Below are 19534 nucleotides of genomic sequence, written 5' to 3'. Positions count from 1 at the left end.
GTTAATACTACTCCCTAAACACAACCCACCATCACTGTGTCTCATGTGTCTCATTGTTAATACTACTCCTAAACACAACCCACCATCACTGTGTCTCTTAATATTACTCCTAAACACAACCCACCATCACTGTCTCATTAATACTACTCCTAAACACAACCCACCATCACTGTGTCTCATGTTAATCCTAAACACAACCCACCATCACTGTGTCTCATGTTAATACACACAACCCACCATCACTGTGTTTAGGTTAATACTATACCTAAACACAACCCACCATCACTGTGTCTCATGTTAATACTACTCCTAAACACAACCCACCATCACTGTGTCTCATGTTAATACTATAAACACAACCCACCATCACTGTCTCATGTTCATACTACTCCTAAACACAACCCACCATCACTGTGTCTCATGTTCATACTACTCCTAAACACAACCCACCATCACTGTCTCATGTTCATACTACTCCTAAACACAACCCACCATCACTGTGTCTCATGTTCATACTACTCCTAAACACAACCCACCATCACTGTCTCATGTTCATACTACTCCTAAACACAACCCTCCATCACTGTGTCTCATGTTCATACTACTCCTAAACACAACCCACCATCACTGTGTCTCATGTTAATACTACTCCTAAACACAACCCACCATCACTGTGTCTCATAATATTACTCCTAAACACAACCCACCATCACTGTCTCATGTTAATACTACTCCTAAACACAACCCACCATCACTGTCTCATGTTCATACTACTCCTAAAGCTCTTATGAAGTATCCACTCAATCACTCTTATTTTCACTCTAAACAAAAAAGTCTCCCCAACAATCTATTGCTCTCAGAGGCCTCAAAATAGCATGAACAAGTCTTACATTTGAAACCACATCATTAAACTCACCGAAGACGCGCTGTCCGTGCTGTCACAAAATACAGTGTGTTTCTGCACTTAAAATGCATGTAAAATATTAACCCAAAATTCATGAAACACCATCCAAATATCTTACGCATAGATTCACATGCAAAGCATAATTCATACTCACATTTTCTACATTATGTCTGTCGAGGTTAACAGGCAAACAAACTGTATGTAGGTCTACATTACACATGTCTAGGCTAACAGACAAACAAACTGTATGTAGGTCTACATTATGTATGTCTAGGCTAACAGACAAACAAACTGTATGTAGGTCTACATTACACATGTCTAGGCTAACAGACAAACAAACTGTATGTAGGTCTACATTATGTATGTCTAGGCTAACAGACAAACAAACTGTATGTAGGTCTACATTACACATGTCTAGGCTAACAGACAAACAAACTGTATGTAGGTCTACATTACACATGTCTAGGCTAACAGACAAACAAACTGTATGTAGGTCTACATTATGTATGTCTAGGTTAACAGAGAAACAAAACAGCAGTATAAAACATTGTTATGCCCGGCAGAAGCTGAAATTGTCATGCCTGGCAGAAGTTTGATGACTAGAAACAAGTAATAATGAAAAGATAGACATCATCAAGCGTACTTACAGCGTGAGGAGAGAGAGGGAGGTGAGCTTACTGTCCAAACAGAGAATGAAACAGAATGGTGTGAGTTCTGTGGTTGACAGCAACTAGATGTACTGAGGGCTGAAAGGTGATGCAGAGCTGGCTTCCTGTCTTCATGATGCCTCTTCCTGGCAACCAACACGCCAGTGAAGGGCTTTAAGAAATGTGTGAACATCTTCAAGAGGAGAGAGAGGGACTTTACAAGAAATGTCTGTCTGATATGTCATAGGCTACTTGTATTTCTTCATTGGTGGCTACAATATGGAGAGTGGATAGATGGGTCCCTCCTGAGAGGTTTGAGAAACACTAGTTCTGGTGGGGTGGTGTTCATTCCCCAAACATGTTGCTAAAACTGTATTTGGGTTTTAGAACACCACTTTCTGAAAAATTACATTACATTAATAATGACACTACATCTGATTTGATTAAACTGTATTTTATTATGAATTAATACAACTGATTGACATAATAAAACAGTAAGTCATTTGTACACTCAGCTCCCCCACATGCTGAGAGGATACAGACAGATTGTCTTTTTACATTGATGCTCTGAAACAGTCATTCTGTGCTCCTCATATTGTCACTTTAGTCAACTTGAATTGAATTAGTCCACTGAACATCATGTACAGTATAAAATCACTGAACTGAAGATACAGGCCTTGATCCAATATCCACAGCAGCACACTACTTGTTTCAGTTAAGGTGGTCTGGTGTGGATGTTAGAACACCACATGGACACTGAGGGCGTTCCAGGCTGACTATATTGCAGTCAAGCTGTGCCTTGCAACCAATGGTTGTGTGCCACATCATGGATTGCGCAGTCAGGAAACGCAGGTTAACTGATATCTTAAACACAAACACCTATCCAGGCATTGTGAGATCTGGCAGGCGACTGTAATATAGTCTGCCTGGAACAGGCCCTATATTCATCTGCAATTCAATTCAAAATCAGCTCAGGCTGAGGGGGCGGGGAAAGGAAATCAGAGGAGCACTCCTCTTCACTTTGATTGACACTTCACACACTCATACTGTATGTCCAGTGTTCTGTCTGTGCTGTGTGTCAGAGGACTACAAAAGTGGTGGCACCCCCCAACACCCCCATTCTGTCCAAGCTTCCTGTTCCCTTTTAAGGTAGGTACACGGTCCCTATTCCTCCACCTCAATCTTCATGTTCATTATTCTGTTCTTCCTCTTCCTCCTCTTCTTCTTCCCTCTGTTATATCCGGACGGTGCGTGGTGTTCAGGGTGGTCAGTGGGTCAGGGTGGTCAGGGTAGTCTGGGTGGTCAGGGTGGTCTGGGTGGTCAGGGTAGTCAGGGCAGTCTGGGTGTTCAGGGTGGTCAGGGTAGTCTGGGTGGTCAGGGTGGTCAGGGTAGTCTGGGTGGTCAGGGTGGTCAGGGTAGTCTGGGTGGTCAGGGTGGTCAGGGTAGTCTGGGTGGTCAGGGTAGTCTGCCATGGTTTCCTGTCTCTTCCTCTATGGTCTGGCTTGTGTTTGATGCGACATTTGTCACCATACAGGCAGCCAGTGGTCCTCCAGAAGAAACACTCATCACCATTGATGGGAGCCATCCTCCTGGTCCTGGGAGAGAGACACACAAACAGTATGAAAACACAAGCACCTGCACGCAAGTGCTCCCATCCCCACCTTCTGTCAGTTATCTGTCATTTTGTACAATTCATGGCCCAAAGATTAGTAACAATTTAGAATACAACATTATAAATGCTTATATATGTTGATAATATATAGTTGATGTTTTGACAGATAGTGGGATGTCCTTACCCTGTGGCGGCGTACTGGGAGGCTGAGGAGGTGCTGTCAAAATCCATACAACAGCAGCCACTGTCAAAATGCATACAACATCATCCACCGTCAAAATACATACAACATCATCCACTGTCAAAATACATACAACAGACCCCACTGTCAAAATACATACAACAGCAACCACTGTCAAAATACATACAACAGCAACCACTGTCAAAATACATACAACATCATCCACCGTCAAAATACATACAACAGACCCCACTGTCAAAATACATACAACAGCAACCACTGTCAAAATACATACAACAGCAACCACTGTCAAAATACATACAACAGACCCCACTGTCAAAATACATACAACAGACCCCACAGTCAAAATACATACAACAGCAACCACTGTCAAAATACATACAACAGACCCCACAGTCAAAATACATACAACAGACCCCACAGTCAAAATACATACAACAGCAACCACTGTCAAAATACATACAACAGCAACCACTGTCAAAATACATACAACATCATCCACTGTCAAAATACATACATCATCAGTGTTTGACTAAGACCATGAGGCTCTGGTAGAAAATAGTGCACTATGTAGGAATAGGGTGCTATTTTGGACAGTCTATAGAACCTATAGCTGTATGTATATACATTCACATTAAAGTATGTATAATTTAGATGTGGAATAACCAAACAACAGACTGTGTGTGATTTCAGTGAACGAAGCTGGTCTGTAATGATGAGATAACCTTGTCTTAGACCTGGAGATTCATGTTAGCTAAACAGGAGCTAATGTCTACACTTTAGCTCAGTGGGCTAGCATGGTCTAGAATCACAGTAACAACCCTTGTATGATAGCCAGAGTTAAACATACTCACCCAGTAGAGTCCTGAGGGGAGGAGAGGTCCACCACTGGAGTCCTGAGGGGAGGAGTGGTCCACCACTGGAGTCCTGAGGGGAGGAGTGGTCCACCACTGGAGTCCTGAGGGGAGGAGAGGTCCACCACTGGAGTCCCGAGGGAAGGAGAGGTCCACCACTGGAGTCCCGAGGGAAGGAGAGATCCAACACTGGAGTCATGAGGGGAGGAGAGGTCCAACACTGGAGTCCTGAGTGGAGAAGAGGTCCAACACTGGAGTCATGAGGGGAGGAGAGGTCCAACACTGGAGTCCCGAGGGGAGGGAGAGATCCACCACTAGAGTGCTGAGGGGAGGAGAGATCCATCACTGGAGTCCTGAGGAGAGGAGAGGTCCACCACTGGAGTCCTGAGGGGAGGAGAGGTCCACCACTGCAGTCCAAAGGGAAGGAGAGGTCCACTACTGGAGTCCCGAGGGAAGGAGAGGTCCAACACTGGAGTCCCGAGGGGAGGAGAGGTCCACTACTGGAGTCCCGAGGGAAGGAGAGTTCCAACACTGGAGTCCCGAGGGGAGGAGGGGTCCACCACTGGAGTCATGAGGGGATGAGAGGTCCTCCACTGGAGTCCCGAGGGGAGGAGAGGTCCACCACTGAAGTCCTGAGGGAGGAGAGGTCCACCACTGGAGTCATGAGGGGAGGAGAGGTCCACCACTGGAGTCCTGAGGGGAGGAGAGGTCCACCACTGGAGTCCTGAGGGGAGGAGAGGTCCACCACTGGAGTCATGAGGGGAGGAGAGGTACAACACTGGAGTCCTGAGGGGAGGAGAGGTCCACCACTGGAGTCCTGAGGGGAGGAAAGGTCCACCACTGGAGTCATGAGGGGAGGAGAGGTCCACCACTGGAGTCCTGCGGGGAGGAGAGGTCCACCACTGGAGTCCTGATGGGAGGAGTGGTCCATCACTGGAGTCATGAGGGGAGGAGAGGTCCACCACTGGAGTCATGAGGGGAGGAGAGGTCCACTACTGGAGTCCTTAGAGGAAGGAGAGGTCCACCACTGGAGTCATGAGGGGGGGCCGAGAGCAGTCTGCACAGTGGTAAACTTCTCCAGCAACAAACTGGGGGAGGGGGAGAGAGAGGGGGGGAGAGAGAGGGGGGAGAGAGAGAGGTGGGGGGAGAGGGAGAGAGAGAGGGAGAGAGAGGGGGGAGAGGGAGAGAGAGAGGGAGAGAGGGAGAGAGAGGTGATGAACAGTGCTTGGTGTTGATCTATGACAGTGTCTCCTGACAGTAATGTAGTATCCCTGACCTGCCTATAGCCTAGCTATGTGGTTCAATGGTTCCATCATGTGTCCAATAGGTAGAAATACAAGAAACGAGCAGAATGGATTTAGTTATGAATCAATGCATGTTAGTCAAACAATCAATTTATTTGTTGTCTATTTATTGTCTACATTTGAGCTTATTTACAACATGATGCTTATACTGTATTCAATGTATCTCAAATAAATGTACTAATGAATCATTAATAATTTGAAAATAAAACAAGCAATATCATAACACTGAACAATATGGTATTACATAATATAAAATATAAAATGACCAGTAATGACTGACAGCAATACAAAGTAAAACATATTTTAACACATCAGGAACTCCAGAGATACAAATATTTAAAACTCTTGTCAATATAATTAATTTTTGTGTCATTAAGACAAATCAATACTTAATATGTTATTAAAAATCTGGAATTGGCAAAATTCCATAGAAAAAGACAAGCAATACAATCTACAGATAGTAAACAGATAAGTACACAAGAACAGTAGGCCAGTTCAGGAAGGAAACCTGAGTGTCCAATTAGAGACTAGTATCATTCACCACCATCTTATTCTGTTGGTCTATTAAACTGACCGGGTCTGATCTCACATCCTTCTGCTGCTGCTGCTACTGTTACTCTACTCTGGCTTCTTGTCCTCTGTTGACTCTGCTACTGTTACTCTATGCTGGCTTCTTGTCCTCTGTTGACTCTGCTGCTGCTACTGTTACTCTACTCTGGCTTCTTGTCCTCTGTTGACTCTGCTGCTGCTACTGTTACTCTACTCTGGCTTCTTGTCCTCTGTTGACTCTGCTGCTGCTACTGTTACTCTACTGCTGGCTTCTTGTCCTCTGTTGACTCTGCTGCTGCTACTGTTACTCTACTCTGCTGGCTTCTTGTCCTCTGTTGACTCTGCTGCTGCTACTGTTACTCTACTGTTACTGGCTTCTTGTCCTCTGTTGACTCTGTCTGCTGCTACTGTTACTCTACTCTGGCTTCTTGTCCCTCTGTTGACTCTGCTGCTGCTACTGTTACTCTACTGCTGGCTTCTTGTCCTCTGTTGACTCTGCTGCTGTTACTACTGTTACTCTACTCTGGCTTCTTGTCCTCTGTTGACTCTGCTGCTGCTACTGTTACTCTACTCTGGCTTCTTGTCCTCTGTTGACTCTGCTGCTGCTGTTACTCTACTGTTACTCTGCTGCTGCTGGCTTCTTGTCCTCTGTTGACTCTGCTGCTTGCTACTGTTACTCTATGCTGGCTTCTTGTCCTCTGTTGACTCTGCTGCTGCTACTGTTACTCTACTGTTACTCTGCTGCTGCTACTGTTACTACTCTGGCTTCTTGTCCTCTGTTGACTCTGCTGCTGTTACTGTTACTCTACTGTTACTGGCTTCTTGTCCTCTGTTGACTCTGCTACTGCTACTGTTACTCTACTCTGGCTTCTTGTCCTCTGTTGACTCTGCTGCTGCTACTGTTACTATACTCTGGCTTCTTGTCCTCTGTTGACTCTGCTGCTGCTACTGTTACTCTACTCTGGCTTCTTGTCCTCTGTTGACTCTGCTGCTGCTCTGCTGCTGCTACTGTTACTCTACTGCTGGCTTCTTGTCCTCTGTTGACTCTGCTGCTGCTACTGTTACTCTACTCTGGCTTCTTGTCCTCTGTTGACTCTGCTGCTGCTACTGTTACTCTACTCTGGCTTCTTGTCCTCTGTTGACTCTGCTGCTGCTACTGTTACTGTTACTACTCTGGCTTCTTGTCCTCTGTTGACTCTGCTGCTACTGTTACTCTACTCTGCTTCTTGTCCTCTGTTACTCTGCTGCTATACTCTGGCTTCTTGTCCTCTGTTGACTCTGCTGCTGCTACTGTTACTCTACTCTGGCTTCTTGTCCTCTGTTGACTCTGCTGCTGTAACTAGATGTTTCTCACTATGCTGCTGATTTCTGATATAATGTTTTCTTTGTGACTCTGCTCACTAGCTGTGTTTGAACCTCACCCACATCGTTCAATATGCTCATGTTACAATGTTTGGCTGCTGCGGGGATGTGATTGATTGTGAGGATCAACCATGTTGCTGCTCTGTTGTCAGTCAATAGCCGGCTACAAGCTAGCTAAGTAGAAATAGCATCGAGAGTAACCTATAATACTGCCTACTTGTTTCTTCCCAATAACAGCTTTGAGCTGAGTCAGTGCGCTCCGTGAAACATCATGGAGAATTCTCCCTCATCCATACAAGGAGGAATTAGCCTCAACCATGTTGCTATACAGTGAGTGAGGAGCAATGTTTTCTGATCATGAGCAGGAGAGTAGCTCCTCCCACCACCCCAGCCTCCACCTGTTAGGTTCTGTGTTCCTGCTGGGGGATTGGTATAGTTTACTGCTACCCTGAAGGAGCAGAGCCTATATCGCCAAGACTCACACTATTCATTTGCTAATAAAGAGTTACAATTATTTCTATGTGAAATGTAATCAAATCTGGAAATGGCAAAATTTTATAGAAAAATAGCAGAAGCACAATCTATCCCATTGATCATCTAGATACATACTGTATTGATCATCTATATACATACTGTATTGAGAATCTATTCACGTACTGTATTGATCATTTATCATCTATATACATACTGTATTAATCATCTAGACACATACTGTATTGATCATCTAGACACATACTGTATTTATCATTAGGAGAACAATCTAAATTCCAGCACTTACTCAGAAGTTAAAGCTCAGTGTCTCAAACCTTCTAGACTATAAAGCATTATGATAGTAAGAGAATAGCATTGTGAGGCCTAGCTTTGGTTTGATGCTGTTGCTCTTCAGTCCAGGTACTGTTTTGGTTCTCTTCAGTCCATGTTCTATGGTGGTTCTCTTTGGTCCAGGTTCTGTGGTGGTTCTCTTCAGTCCCGGTTCTTTTGTGGTTCTCATAATCGGAGGGCTCAGCATCTATCTGAGGGTCTGTGTCACTGTCCAGGTCCTGTGGTGGTTTGCTCCAGTTCTCATAATCGGAGGGCTCAGCATCTATCTGAGGGTCTGTGTCACTGTCCAGGTTCTGTGGTGGTTCTGTTCAGTTCAGGTTCTTTTGTGGTTCTCTCCAGTTCTCATAATCGGAGGGCTCAGCATCTATCTGAGGGTCTGTGTCACTGTCCAGGTCCTGTGGTGGTTTGCTCCAGTTCTCATAATCGGAGGGCTCAGCATCTATCTGAGGGGCTGTGTCACTGGGAGAGTCTCTCACATTCTGAAAGAAGACACACTGAATGAGCACTTTACGAACCCCTCCCTCCAAAATTGTTACGTAAATTAATTTGCTTACTGTCAATGGTATTAGGATTGAAATAACTTTGGGTTGTTGACATTATTACCTGTGTGTCTGCAGTGGTATCACTTCCTCCTGTGGATCTCCTGTAATGAGGGACAGAGTGAGTTCTGCTCTCTACTGACCTCTAGTGGAAGTTGATATGTTACTAATACAGTATATGTAAATGAAGAGTCACCTCTTCAGAGTGCAGTAGATGGTGAGTAGCAGAGCTCCAGCAGTCAGGACAGCCCCCACCCCCACCACAGGAACCCAGGGAAACACTGCTGCAGGGTCATGGGTTAATTAATGCATGATGTCAGAATGAAATCTGTAAAATGACAGAGCACAAAAATGGACAGAAGGTGAGATACTTACATGTAACATGAATATGGACAGGGATATGTTCTCTCCCTATAATGTTCAGAGCCTCACAGTAGTATCCCTCTCTGTCCTCAGAGCTGATGTTATGGATGGTGTAACTCTGTCCAGAATGTCTCATTGACATTTTCTTATATGTTATCTTGTACCAGGTGTATTTGTCCACAGGTGGGTTGGCATCACTGCTGCAGGTCAGAGTCACTGAACTGCCCTCCACTATTTCACCAGAGGGACTGACTGACACTGAGGTGTTCTTTGGGCCGTCTGGATAACAGACAAAGTGAAAGTTAGTCTTCTCATTATGAAATGGTGTCAGTATTTAGAACTGTAAAATCAACCACCATTAATCTAAATGGAATAGTAGCTCTATCTCATGTCTGTTTCACTAAACATCAACCACCATTAATCTAAATGGAATAGTAGCTCTACCTCATGTCTGTTTCACTAAACATCAACAACCATTAATCTAAATGGAATAGTAGCTCTACCTCATGTCTGTTTCACTAAACATCAACAACCATTAATCTAAATGGAATAGTAGCTCTATCTCATGTCTGTTTCACTAAACATCAACCACCATTAATCTAAATGGAATAGTAGCTCTATCTCATGTCTGTTTCACTAAACATCAACCACCATTAATCTAAATGGAATAGTAGCTCTATCTCATGTCTGTTTCACTAAACATCAACCACCATTAATCTAAATGAAATAGTAGCTCTATCTCATGTCTGTTTCACTAAACATCAACAACCATTAATCTAAATGGAATAGTAGCTCTATCTCATGTCTGTTTCACTAAACATCAACCACCATTAATCTAAATGGAATAGTAGCTCTATCTCATGTCTGTTTCACTAAACATCAACCACCATTAATCTAAATGGAATAGTAGCTCTATCTCATGTCTGTTTCACTAAACATCAACAACCATTAATCTAAATGGAATAGTAGCTCTATCTCATGTCTGTTTCACTAAACATCAACAACCATTAATCTAAATGGAATAGTAGCTCTATCTCATGTCTGTTTCACTAAACATCAACCACCATTAATCTAAATGGAATAGTAGCTCTATCTCATGTCTGTTTCACTAAACATCAACCACCATTAATCTAAATGGAATAGTAGCTCTACCTCATGTCTGTTTCACTAAACATCAACCACCATTAATCTAAATGGAATAGTAGCTCTACCTCATGTCTGTTTCACTAAACATCAACCACCATTAATCTAAATGGAATAGTAGCTCTATCTCATGTCTGTTTCACTAAACATCAACCACCATTAATCTAAATGGAATAGTAGCTCTATCTCGTGTCTGTTTCACTAAACATCAACAACCATTAATCTAAATGGAATAGTAGCTCTACCTCATGTCTGTTTCACTAAACATCAACCACCATTAATCTAAATGGAATAGTAGCTCTATCTCATGTCTGTTTCACTAAACATCAACCACCATTAATCTAAATGGAATAGTAGCTCTACCTCATGTCTGTTTCACTAAACATCAACCACCATTAATCTAAATGGAATAGTAGCTCTATCTCATGTCTGTTTCACTAAACATCAACCACCATTAATCTAAATGGAATAGTAGCTCTACCTCATGTCTGTTTCACTAAACATCAACCACCATTAATCTAAATGGAATAGTAGCTCTATCTCATGTCTGTTTCACTAAACATCAACCACCATTAATCTAAATGGAATAGTAGCTCTACCTCATGTCTGTTTCACTAAACATCAACCACCATTAATCTAAATGGAATAGTAGCTCTACCTCATGTCTGTTTCACTAAACATCAACCACCATTAATCTAAATGGAATAGTAGCTCTATCTCATGTCTGTTTCACTAAACATCAACCACCATTAATCTAAATGGAATAGTAGCTCTATCTCATATCTGTTTCACTAAACATCAACCACCATTAATCTAAATGGAATAGTAGCTCTATCTCATGTCTGTTTCACTAAACATCAACCACCATTAATCTAAATGGAATAGTAGCTCTATCTCATGTCTGTTTCACTAAACATCAACCACCATTAATCTAAATGGAATAGTAGCTCTACCTCATGTCTGTTTCACTAAACATTAACCACCATTAATCTAAATGGAATAGTAGCTCTATCTCATGTCTGTTTCACTAAACATCAACCACCATTAATCTAAATAGAATAGTAGCTCTATCTCATGTCTGTTTCACTAAACATCAACAACCATTAATCTAAATGGAATAGTAGCTCTATCTCATGTCTGTTTCACTAAACATCAACCACCATTAATCTAAATGGAATAGTAGCTCTATCTCAAGTCTGTTTCACTAAACATCAACCACCATTAATCTAAATGGAATAGTAGCTCTATCTCATGTCTGTTTCACTAAACATCAACCACCATTAATCTAAATGGAATAGTAGCTCTATCTCATGTCTGTTTCACTAAACATCAACAACCATTAATCTAAATGGAATAGTAGCTCTATCTCATGTCTGTTTCACTAAACATCAATACTGACCAATGATGTATTGGATGATTTTGACAGACTTTAAAAGTGTATTAGTCACACTCACACACTGCAGGAGAATTGATGCCTTTTACAGCACAGTAGAATCTATCTTCAGTTTTAAAGTAGAATGTGTACGAGGGGGAGGAGTCCTCTTGTACAATCTTACTGTTCCTGTACCAGATGTAGGTGGGGTTGGGGTTGTCAGTCAGAGTACAGGTGGTGCTACAGGTCAGTGTCGTTGACAACAATGTAGTGGTCACCTTCACCTGCAGGTCTGGAGTAGATCACAACATTAAATCCATCAATGACCTGTTGTCTAGTTCAAATGAGGCAGGAGTGGACGTTCTCAATCATCAATTCAGACATTCCTATTTTACACATACTTACATATTTATATTATTTCAATACAAATCAAGACAATTTTCCAGAACCAATTAAACAGATTAGCATTATATATATAATATCACTGTACCTGTAACAGACAAAGTGACTCCAGGGCTCCCAAAATATTTCCCTCTGGTCTGATCTGTTATAAATCTGAACATGTACGTAGCTGAGTCACTCTCTCTCAGGTCTGTGATTGTCAGGGTGTGTCCATTCGTCTTATCACTACGGTACATCACACGACCTTTGTAGTCTGGGTCATCTAACAGACTCACATAATTCTCCACATCATAAACTTTAGTGAACCACAAGGTTGTTGTGACTTTACCACTGGGATATGTGTAAGAGCAGGTCAGCTCCACTGTTGACCCCTTCAAGGTACAGATACTCTGAGGGGTGTATGTAACACTCCAGCCTTTCTCACTCAGTACCACTGAAACACAGTTAGACATCACAAGGACGTTACATTAAGTTCAAGGTCTTGTGACTCACACTAAAACTTTGTTTCCATAGTTGCTGATAGTGATGGAAACCACAGATAAGCATCACTCAGTGAGGTGTGAAAGATAACTGTTTAAAGTGAAGTGGAGATGCCGAATGTGTCAACAGTAGAATACAAGTGCTTGTGCTTTTAGAAATATCTGTAGACTGATAAACAGGGCAACTTAAAGATAAGAATGAGACCATACCTGTCACAGACCAGAGAAAGACCACCAACACACTTCCTGTTGTTCTCAGGGCCATTGTTGCATCTCTCAGCCTGCAGTCTTAGAAACATAAACAACAACTCACTCTATAGCTGGTGAATAACTCCACCTGATACATTGAAGTAGAAACTGTAAATGGGGTACAGGGCCTCATTACTGAAGATGAACCAGGCTCATATTGTGTTGTATGTATTGTGCTATATGGTTGTCTATGTGATTACTGTCTGTCTGTAATGTGTGTGACATGTTGCATGTCTGTCTATGTCTGTCTATTTAAGCTGACATGATGTATGATGCAAAAAATAATTTCCTAATGTATCCAACAGTCATCATCATTATAAACAACAACAATCACTTATTGAATAAATCTTTAGTACTATAAAAACATATTTCTGACCACAAGGTTCAATGATAGCTCCTATCTCCAAGCTGTGAGGCTAAACAGCAAGTGACTCACAAACATGCACACATGCACACCCAAACACACACACCCAAACACCCCCCACACACACACACACACTCAAACACACACAAACACACAAACACACACACACACACACACACACACACCCCAAACACCCCCCACACACACACACTCAAACACACACAAACACACAAACACACACACACACACACTCAAACACACACACACACACACACTCAAACACACACACACACACACACACACTCAAACACACACACACACACACACTCAAACACACACACACTCAAACACACACACACACACACACACACACACACACACACACACACACACACACACACACACACACACACACACACACACAAACAAACACCAGCCTTCACTTTGGCTCGCCCTCCTGTTCAGTTCAGGCGTTCGGCGTCGCCGGCCTTCTAGTTGCTCCCGAACCTGCTGCTGGCAGAAATCTGACAGTCTCTATGGGTGTGCCACAGGGTTCAATTCTCGGGCCGACTCTCTTTTCTGTATACATCAATGATGTTGCTCTTGCTGCTAGTGATTCTCTGATCCACCTCTATGCAGACGACACCATTCTGTATACTTCTGGCCCCTCCTTGGACACTGTGTTAACTAACCTCCAGACGAGCTTCAATGCCATACAACTCTCCTTCCGTGGCCTCCAACTGCTCTTAAACGCAAGTAAAACTAAATGCATGCTTTTTAATCGATCGCTGCCCGCACCTGCTCGCCCGTCCAGCATCACTACTATGGACGGCTCTGACTTAGAATACGTGGACAATTACAAATATCTGGGTGTCTTGTTAGACTGTAAACTCTCCTTCCAGACTCACATTAAGCTACTCCAATCCAAAATTAAATCTAGAATCGGCTTCCTATATCGCAACAAAGCATCCTTGACTCATGCTGCCAAACATACCCTCGTAAAACTGACCATCCTACCGATCCTCGACTTCGGTGATGTCATCTATAAAATAGCCTCCAACACTCTACTCAACAAACTGGATGCAGTCTATCACAGTGCCATCCGTTTTGTCACCAAAGCCTCATACACTACCCACCATTGCGACCTGTACGCTCTCGTTGGTTGACCCTCGCTTCATACTCGTCGCCATACCCTCTGGCTACAGGTTATCTACAAGTCTCTGCTAGGTAAAGCCCCGCCTTATCTCAGCTCACTGGTCACCATAGCAGCACCCACTCATAGCACGCGCTCCAGCAGGTATATCTCACTGGTCACCCCCAAAGCCAATTCCTCCTTTGGTCGTCTTTCCTTCCAGTTCTCTGCTGCCCATGACTGGAACGAATTGCAAAAATCTTTGAAGCTGGAGACTCACATCTCCCTCAGTAGCTTTAAGCACCAGCTGTCAGAGCATTTTACAGATCACTGCACCTGTACTTAGCCTATCTGTAAACAGCCCATCTATCTACCTACCTCATCCCCATACTGGTATTTATTTATTTTTCTCCTTTGCACCCCATCTCTACCTGCACATTCATCTTCTGCCGATCTACCATTCCAGTGTTTAATTGCTATATTGTAATTACTTTGCTACCATGGCCTATTTATTTCCTTAACTTACCTCATTTGCACTCACTGTATATAGACCTTTTGTTCTACTGTATTATTGACTGTATGTTTTGTTTACTCCATGTGTAACTCTGTGTTGTTGTATGTGTCGAATTGCTATGCTTTATCTTGGCCAGGTCGCAGTTTAAGCAGATTCTCTGTAAAGACCTGCTCCATGTAGCCGTTAAAAGAGCAGCCCACTTCCACAATGAACACCTCACCCTGCCCCCCCAACAACAATACCTGGAGTATTTGGCACACAGGAAAACACATCATAATCAACATTAAACCAGCTTCAAATCAAATCAAATTGTTTTTGTCACTTGCACCGAATACAACAGGTGTAGACCTTACAGTGAAACGCTTACTTTACAAGCCATTAACTAACAATGCAGTTTTAAGAAAAATACAACCAAAAAATAAATAAATAAAAGTAACAAATAATTAAGAGCAGCAATAAAATAACAATAGTGAGGCTATATACAGGGGGTAATGGGTCTTATGGGTGGGGTAGAAGCTGTTCAGGAGTCTTATGGGTTGGGGTAGAAGCTGTTCAGGAGTCTTATGGGTTGGGGTAGAAGCTGTTCAGGAGTCTTATGGGTTGGGGTAGAAGTTGTTAAGCAGTCTTTTGGGTTGGGGTAGAAGCTGTTCAGGAGTCTTATGGGTTGGAGTAGAAGCTGTTCAGGAGTCTTATGGGTTGGGGTAGAAGCTGTTCAGGAGTCTTATGGGTTGGGGTAGAAGCTGTTAAGCAGTCTTTTGGACCTACACTTGGTGCTCCGGTACTGCTTGCCGTGCGGTAGCAGAGAGAACAGTCTATGACTAGGATGGCTGGAGACTTTTTTAGGGCCTTCCTCTGACACCGCCTGGTATAGAGATCCTGGATGGCAGGAAGCATGGCCACAGTGATGTACTGAGCCGTTCTCACTACCCTCTGTAGTGCCTTGCGTTCAGAGGCCGAGCAGTTGCCATACCAGGCAGTGATGCAACCAGTCACGATGCTCTCGATGGTGCAGCTGTAGAACCTTTTGAGGATCTGAGAACCCATGCCAAATCTTTTCAGTCTCTTGAGGGGGAATGGGTTTTGTCGTGCCCTCTTCACGACTGTCTTGGTGTGCTTGGATCATGTTAGTTTGTTGGTGATGTATACACCAAGGAACTTGACGCTCTGAACCTGCTCCACTACAGCCCCGTCAATGAGAATGGGGGCGTGCTCAGTCCTTCTTTTCCTGTAGTCCACAATCATCTCCTTAGTCTTGATCACGTTGAGGGAGAGGTTGTTGTCCTGGCACCACACGTCCAGGTCTCTGACCTCCTCCCTATTTGCTGTCTCGTCGTTGTTGGTGATCAGGCAGGCCGACCACTGTTGTGTCATCAGAAAACTTAATGATGGTGTTGGAGTCGTGCCTGACCGTGCAGTCATGAGTGAGTAGGGAGTACAGGAGGGGACTGAGCACGCAACTCTGAAGGGCCCCCGTGTTGAGGATCAGCATGGCGGATGTGTTGTTACCTAGTCTTACCACCTGGGGGCAGCTCAACAGGAAGTCCAGGATCCAGTTGCAGAGGGAAGTGTTTAGTCACAGGGTATTTAGCTTAGTGATGAGCTTTGAGGGCACTATGGTGTTGAACACTGAGCTGTAGTCAATGAATAGCATGCTCACATAGGTGTTCCTTTTGTACAGGTGTGGAGTGCAATAGAGATTGCATCATCTGTGGATCTGTTTGGGTGGTATGTAAATTGGAGTGGGTCTAGGGTTTCTGCGATAATGGTGTTGATGTGAACCATGACCAGCCTTTCAAAGCACTTCATGGCTACAGACGTGAGTGCTATGGATTAGTAGTAATTTAGGCAGGTTGCCTTAGTGTTCTTGGGCACAGAGACTATGGTGGTCTGCTTGAAACATGTTGGTATTACAGACTCAGACAGTGAGAGGTTGAAAATGTTAGTGAAGACACTTGCCAGTTGGTCAGCGCATGCTAGGAGTACACGTCCTCGTAATCCATCTGGCCCTGCGGCCTAGTGAATGTTGACCTGTTTAAAGGTCATACATCGGCTGTGGAGAGCGTGATCACATAGTCGTCCAGAACAGCTGATGCTCTCATGCATGTTTCAGTGTTACTAGCTTCGAAGAGAGCATAGAAGTAATTTAGCTAGTCTGGTAGGCTCTTGTAATTTAGCTTGACTGGTAGGCTGGTAGGCTCACCGGGCAACACTCAGCTGTGCTTCACTTTGTAGTCTGTAATAGTTTTCAAGCCCTGCCACATCCGACAAGTGTCGGAGCCATTGTAGTACAATTCTATCTTAGTCATGTATTGACTTTTTTCCTGTTTGATGGTTTGTCGGAGGGCATAGCGGGATTTCTTATACGCTTCAAAAGTGGTTACTGCTTATCACAGGGTGGAATCAGTGCTCACCTAAACGCCCCACTGGTTGAGAGAAATTGTCATTGTTTTTAGGCAGAATTATGTGAGGTTTTCTGTGTTGTTGGATGTGGGTCTTGGTCAGTTTAGCTCAGAAAATGCTGCCCTAGTCAATCTGCCACCATAGGCCTAATCCTATGCAGGCCGGCCTTGTGTTTCATGTTAATACTATTGCTAAACAAAACCAGACATCACTGTGTCTCATGTTAATACTACTCCTAAACACAACCCACCATCACTGTGTCTCATGTTAATACTACTCCTAAACACAACCCACCATCACTGTGTCTCATGTTAATACTACTCCTAAACACAACCCACCATCACTGTGTCTCATGTTAATACTACTCCTAAACACAACCCACCATCACTGTGTCTCATGTTAATACTACTCCTAAACACAACCACCATCACTGTCTCATGTTAATACTACTCCTAAACACAACCACCATCACTGTGTCTCATGTTAATACTACTCCTAAACACAACCCACCATCACTGTCTCATGTTAATACTACTCCTAAACACAACCCACCATCACTGTGTCTCATGTTAATACTACTCCTAAAGCTCTTAGGAAGCATTCATTCAATCACTCATAACTCTTACTTTAGGCCATTAACAAAATGTCTCCACAACAATCTATTGCTCTGAGAGCTTTTAAAATAGCATGTACAAGTCTTTATGTGAAACCACATGTACAACGTACATCCCAACTTTTGTAGCAGACAATAAAGCTCAGTACTTGTCAAGTGCCAAAAATGTTGGTCGTAACTGTATATCCCATAATCTGATTAATATGTAAAAATACATTTACACACACACACACACACACACACACACACACACACACACACACACACACACACACACACACACACACACACACACACACACACACACACACACACACACACACACAGTTATTCTTGACCCTGTTATACTATAACAGTGAACATGACCCTATTGAATGGAGATCTGGGTATTACTGGTAAACTCTACTGATCATGTTTTAAACATGCAACTGAATAAACTGAACTAAACTAAACACATGAAACCACAGTCCAGGGTCAGTATTCACAAAGTGTATCAGAGTAGGAGAGCTGATCTGGGATCAGTTTAGCCTTTTAGATCATAATTATATGGACCGTCTGAGACACTTTATGAATACAGGCCCTGTGGTAACAACCAAAACACAGTTCAAAATAAACCAACAAGTACAAAGATACAGTAAGTCATGTGATGTTTGGCTAAAAACATCAAAACTAAAACTATATTTCAAGATATCGTCAAGTGTACTTACAGAGTGAAGTGAAGGGGAGAGGTCTTGAACAGTTAGTTAACGTACTGTCACTGCGTGGAAACAAGAAATAATCTACTGTAAGTGTTAGTAGAAACAGGCGTAGCCTAAGTGTGAGTTCTGTGGTTGACACATTTTAAAGTAGCCTAGTCAGGGCATTAACATGCAGGAACAGCATGTCACATAAGGGATGTTACTGTATCTAAATAGAAAATGGTCTAAAGTCAGAATACTGTAGTTACATTTCTTTATATGAGGAGTGGACCTACATGTTTTACAAGAGACAACATGTGACCCATTCCCATCTCCTCATCAGCTGGTACTGAAGGTTCCAGAACAGATGAAAGGGGAGTATCTTTGGTTCCAGTGTTCTAGACTAGAGCTCTCCCTACTGACATCTCAACATTACTGCAGCCTCCAGGCTTCATATGTCCCTATTAGTCCAATGAAAATATACAAAATAGAAGGTAGAAAATGTCAAAAATATATATAGAATAAAACAGTCACGCACGTAAAATTACTGTGTTATTGGGAGTTATATTGAACTGGCGTTTGAATTGAGTGAACAAGTGAGCTCAGCTAGCTTGTTAGCTACATGAAGCTGCTGTTATTCAGCAATAAACAAGCATTTTTGTGAATCACACAGCTACTCTGAATGTACTGGATTGTGAACAATATGATGCGCTGCCACTGAATTACAGCAAGACCCCATAGTTAACTTGGGAGCTAGTTAGTTAGCTGTCATTTAGCTATCAACATTAGCTAGCTAGAAACAACAGACAACAGTGAGCTGTCATTATGCCAAGGCCAAGGCAAGCTGCTCTGTATATCCACTGTGTTCTTGTGTGAAAGAGGTTTCTTCAGCTCTCTGATCTTCAGAACAACAGACCCAAAGTGAACCCTGACATCCATATAACTAAGTCTGTCTGTCTGTCTGGGATTATTGTGTCCCATTGTGTCTGAGTGATGCGTGTTTTTAAATGACAATGAATAATATTTCATGT

The 19534-nt window shown here is 42.9% G+C and overlaps 1 protein-coding gene and 1 long non-coding RNA gene across 2 annotated transcripts; both read right to left on the bottom strand.

Annotated features, from left to right (window-relative positions):
- Window positions 1–7325: 7325 nt before the first annotated feature.
- LOC121842790 lies at window positions 7326–9079 on the bottom strand. Its single transcript, XR_006081318.1, has 3 exons — window positions 8992–9079; window positions 8860–8899; window positions 7326–8735 (listed from the first exon to the last, which is right to left on the bottom strand). It is a non-coding gene; the product is annotated as an uncharacterized LOC121842790 (long non-coding RNA).
- Window positions 9080–9094: 15 nt separating this feature from the next.
- Window positions 9095–18603, bottom strand: LOC121842789 (basigin-like). Its single transcript, XM_042312546.1, has 6 exons — window positions 18534–18603; window positions 12765–12842; window positions 12164–12508; window positions 11756–11965; window positions 9228–9437; window positions 9095–9123 (listed from the first exon to the last, which is right to left on the bottom strand). The coding sequence occupies exons 2-6, from the start codon at window positions 12817–12819 to the stop codon at window positions 9095–9097; spliced, it is 849 nt and encodes a 282-aa protein (XP_042168480.1). The 5' UTR covers window positions 12820–12842; window positions 18534–18603.
- Window positions 18604–19534: the final 931 nt, after the last annotated feature.

This window comes from Oncorhynchus tshawytscha, unplaced genomic scaffold (assembly GCF_018296145.1).
Source record: "Oncorhynchus tshawytscha isolate Ot180627B unplaced genomic scaffold, Otsh_v2.0 Un_contig_7626_pilon_pilon, whole genome shotgun sequence".
Classification (NCBI taxonomy): domain Eukaryota; kingdom Metazoa; phylum Chordata; class Actinopteri; order Salmoniformes; family Salmonidae; genus Oncorhynchus; species Oncorhynchus tshawytscha.
Note: the sequence above shows the minus strand (reverse complement) of the source record. Positions and strands in the feature narration are given on the sequence as shown.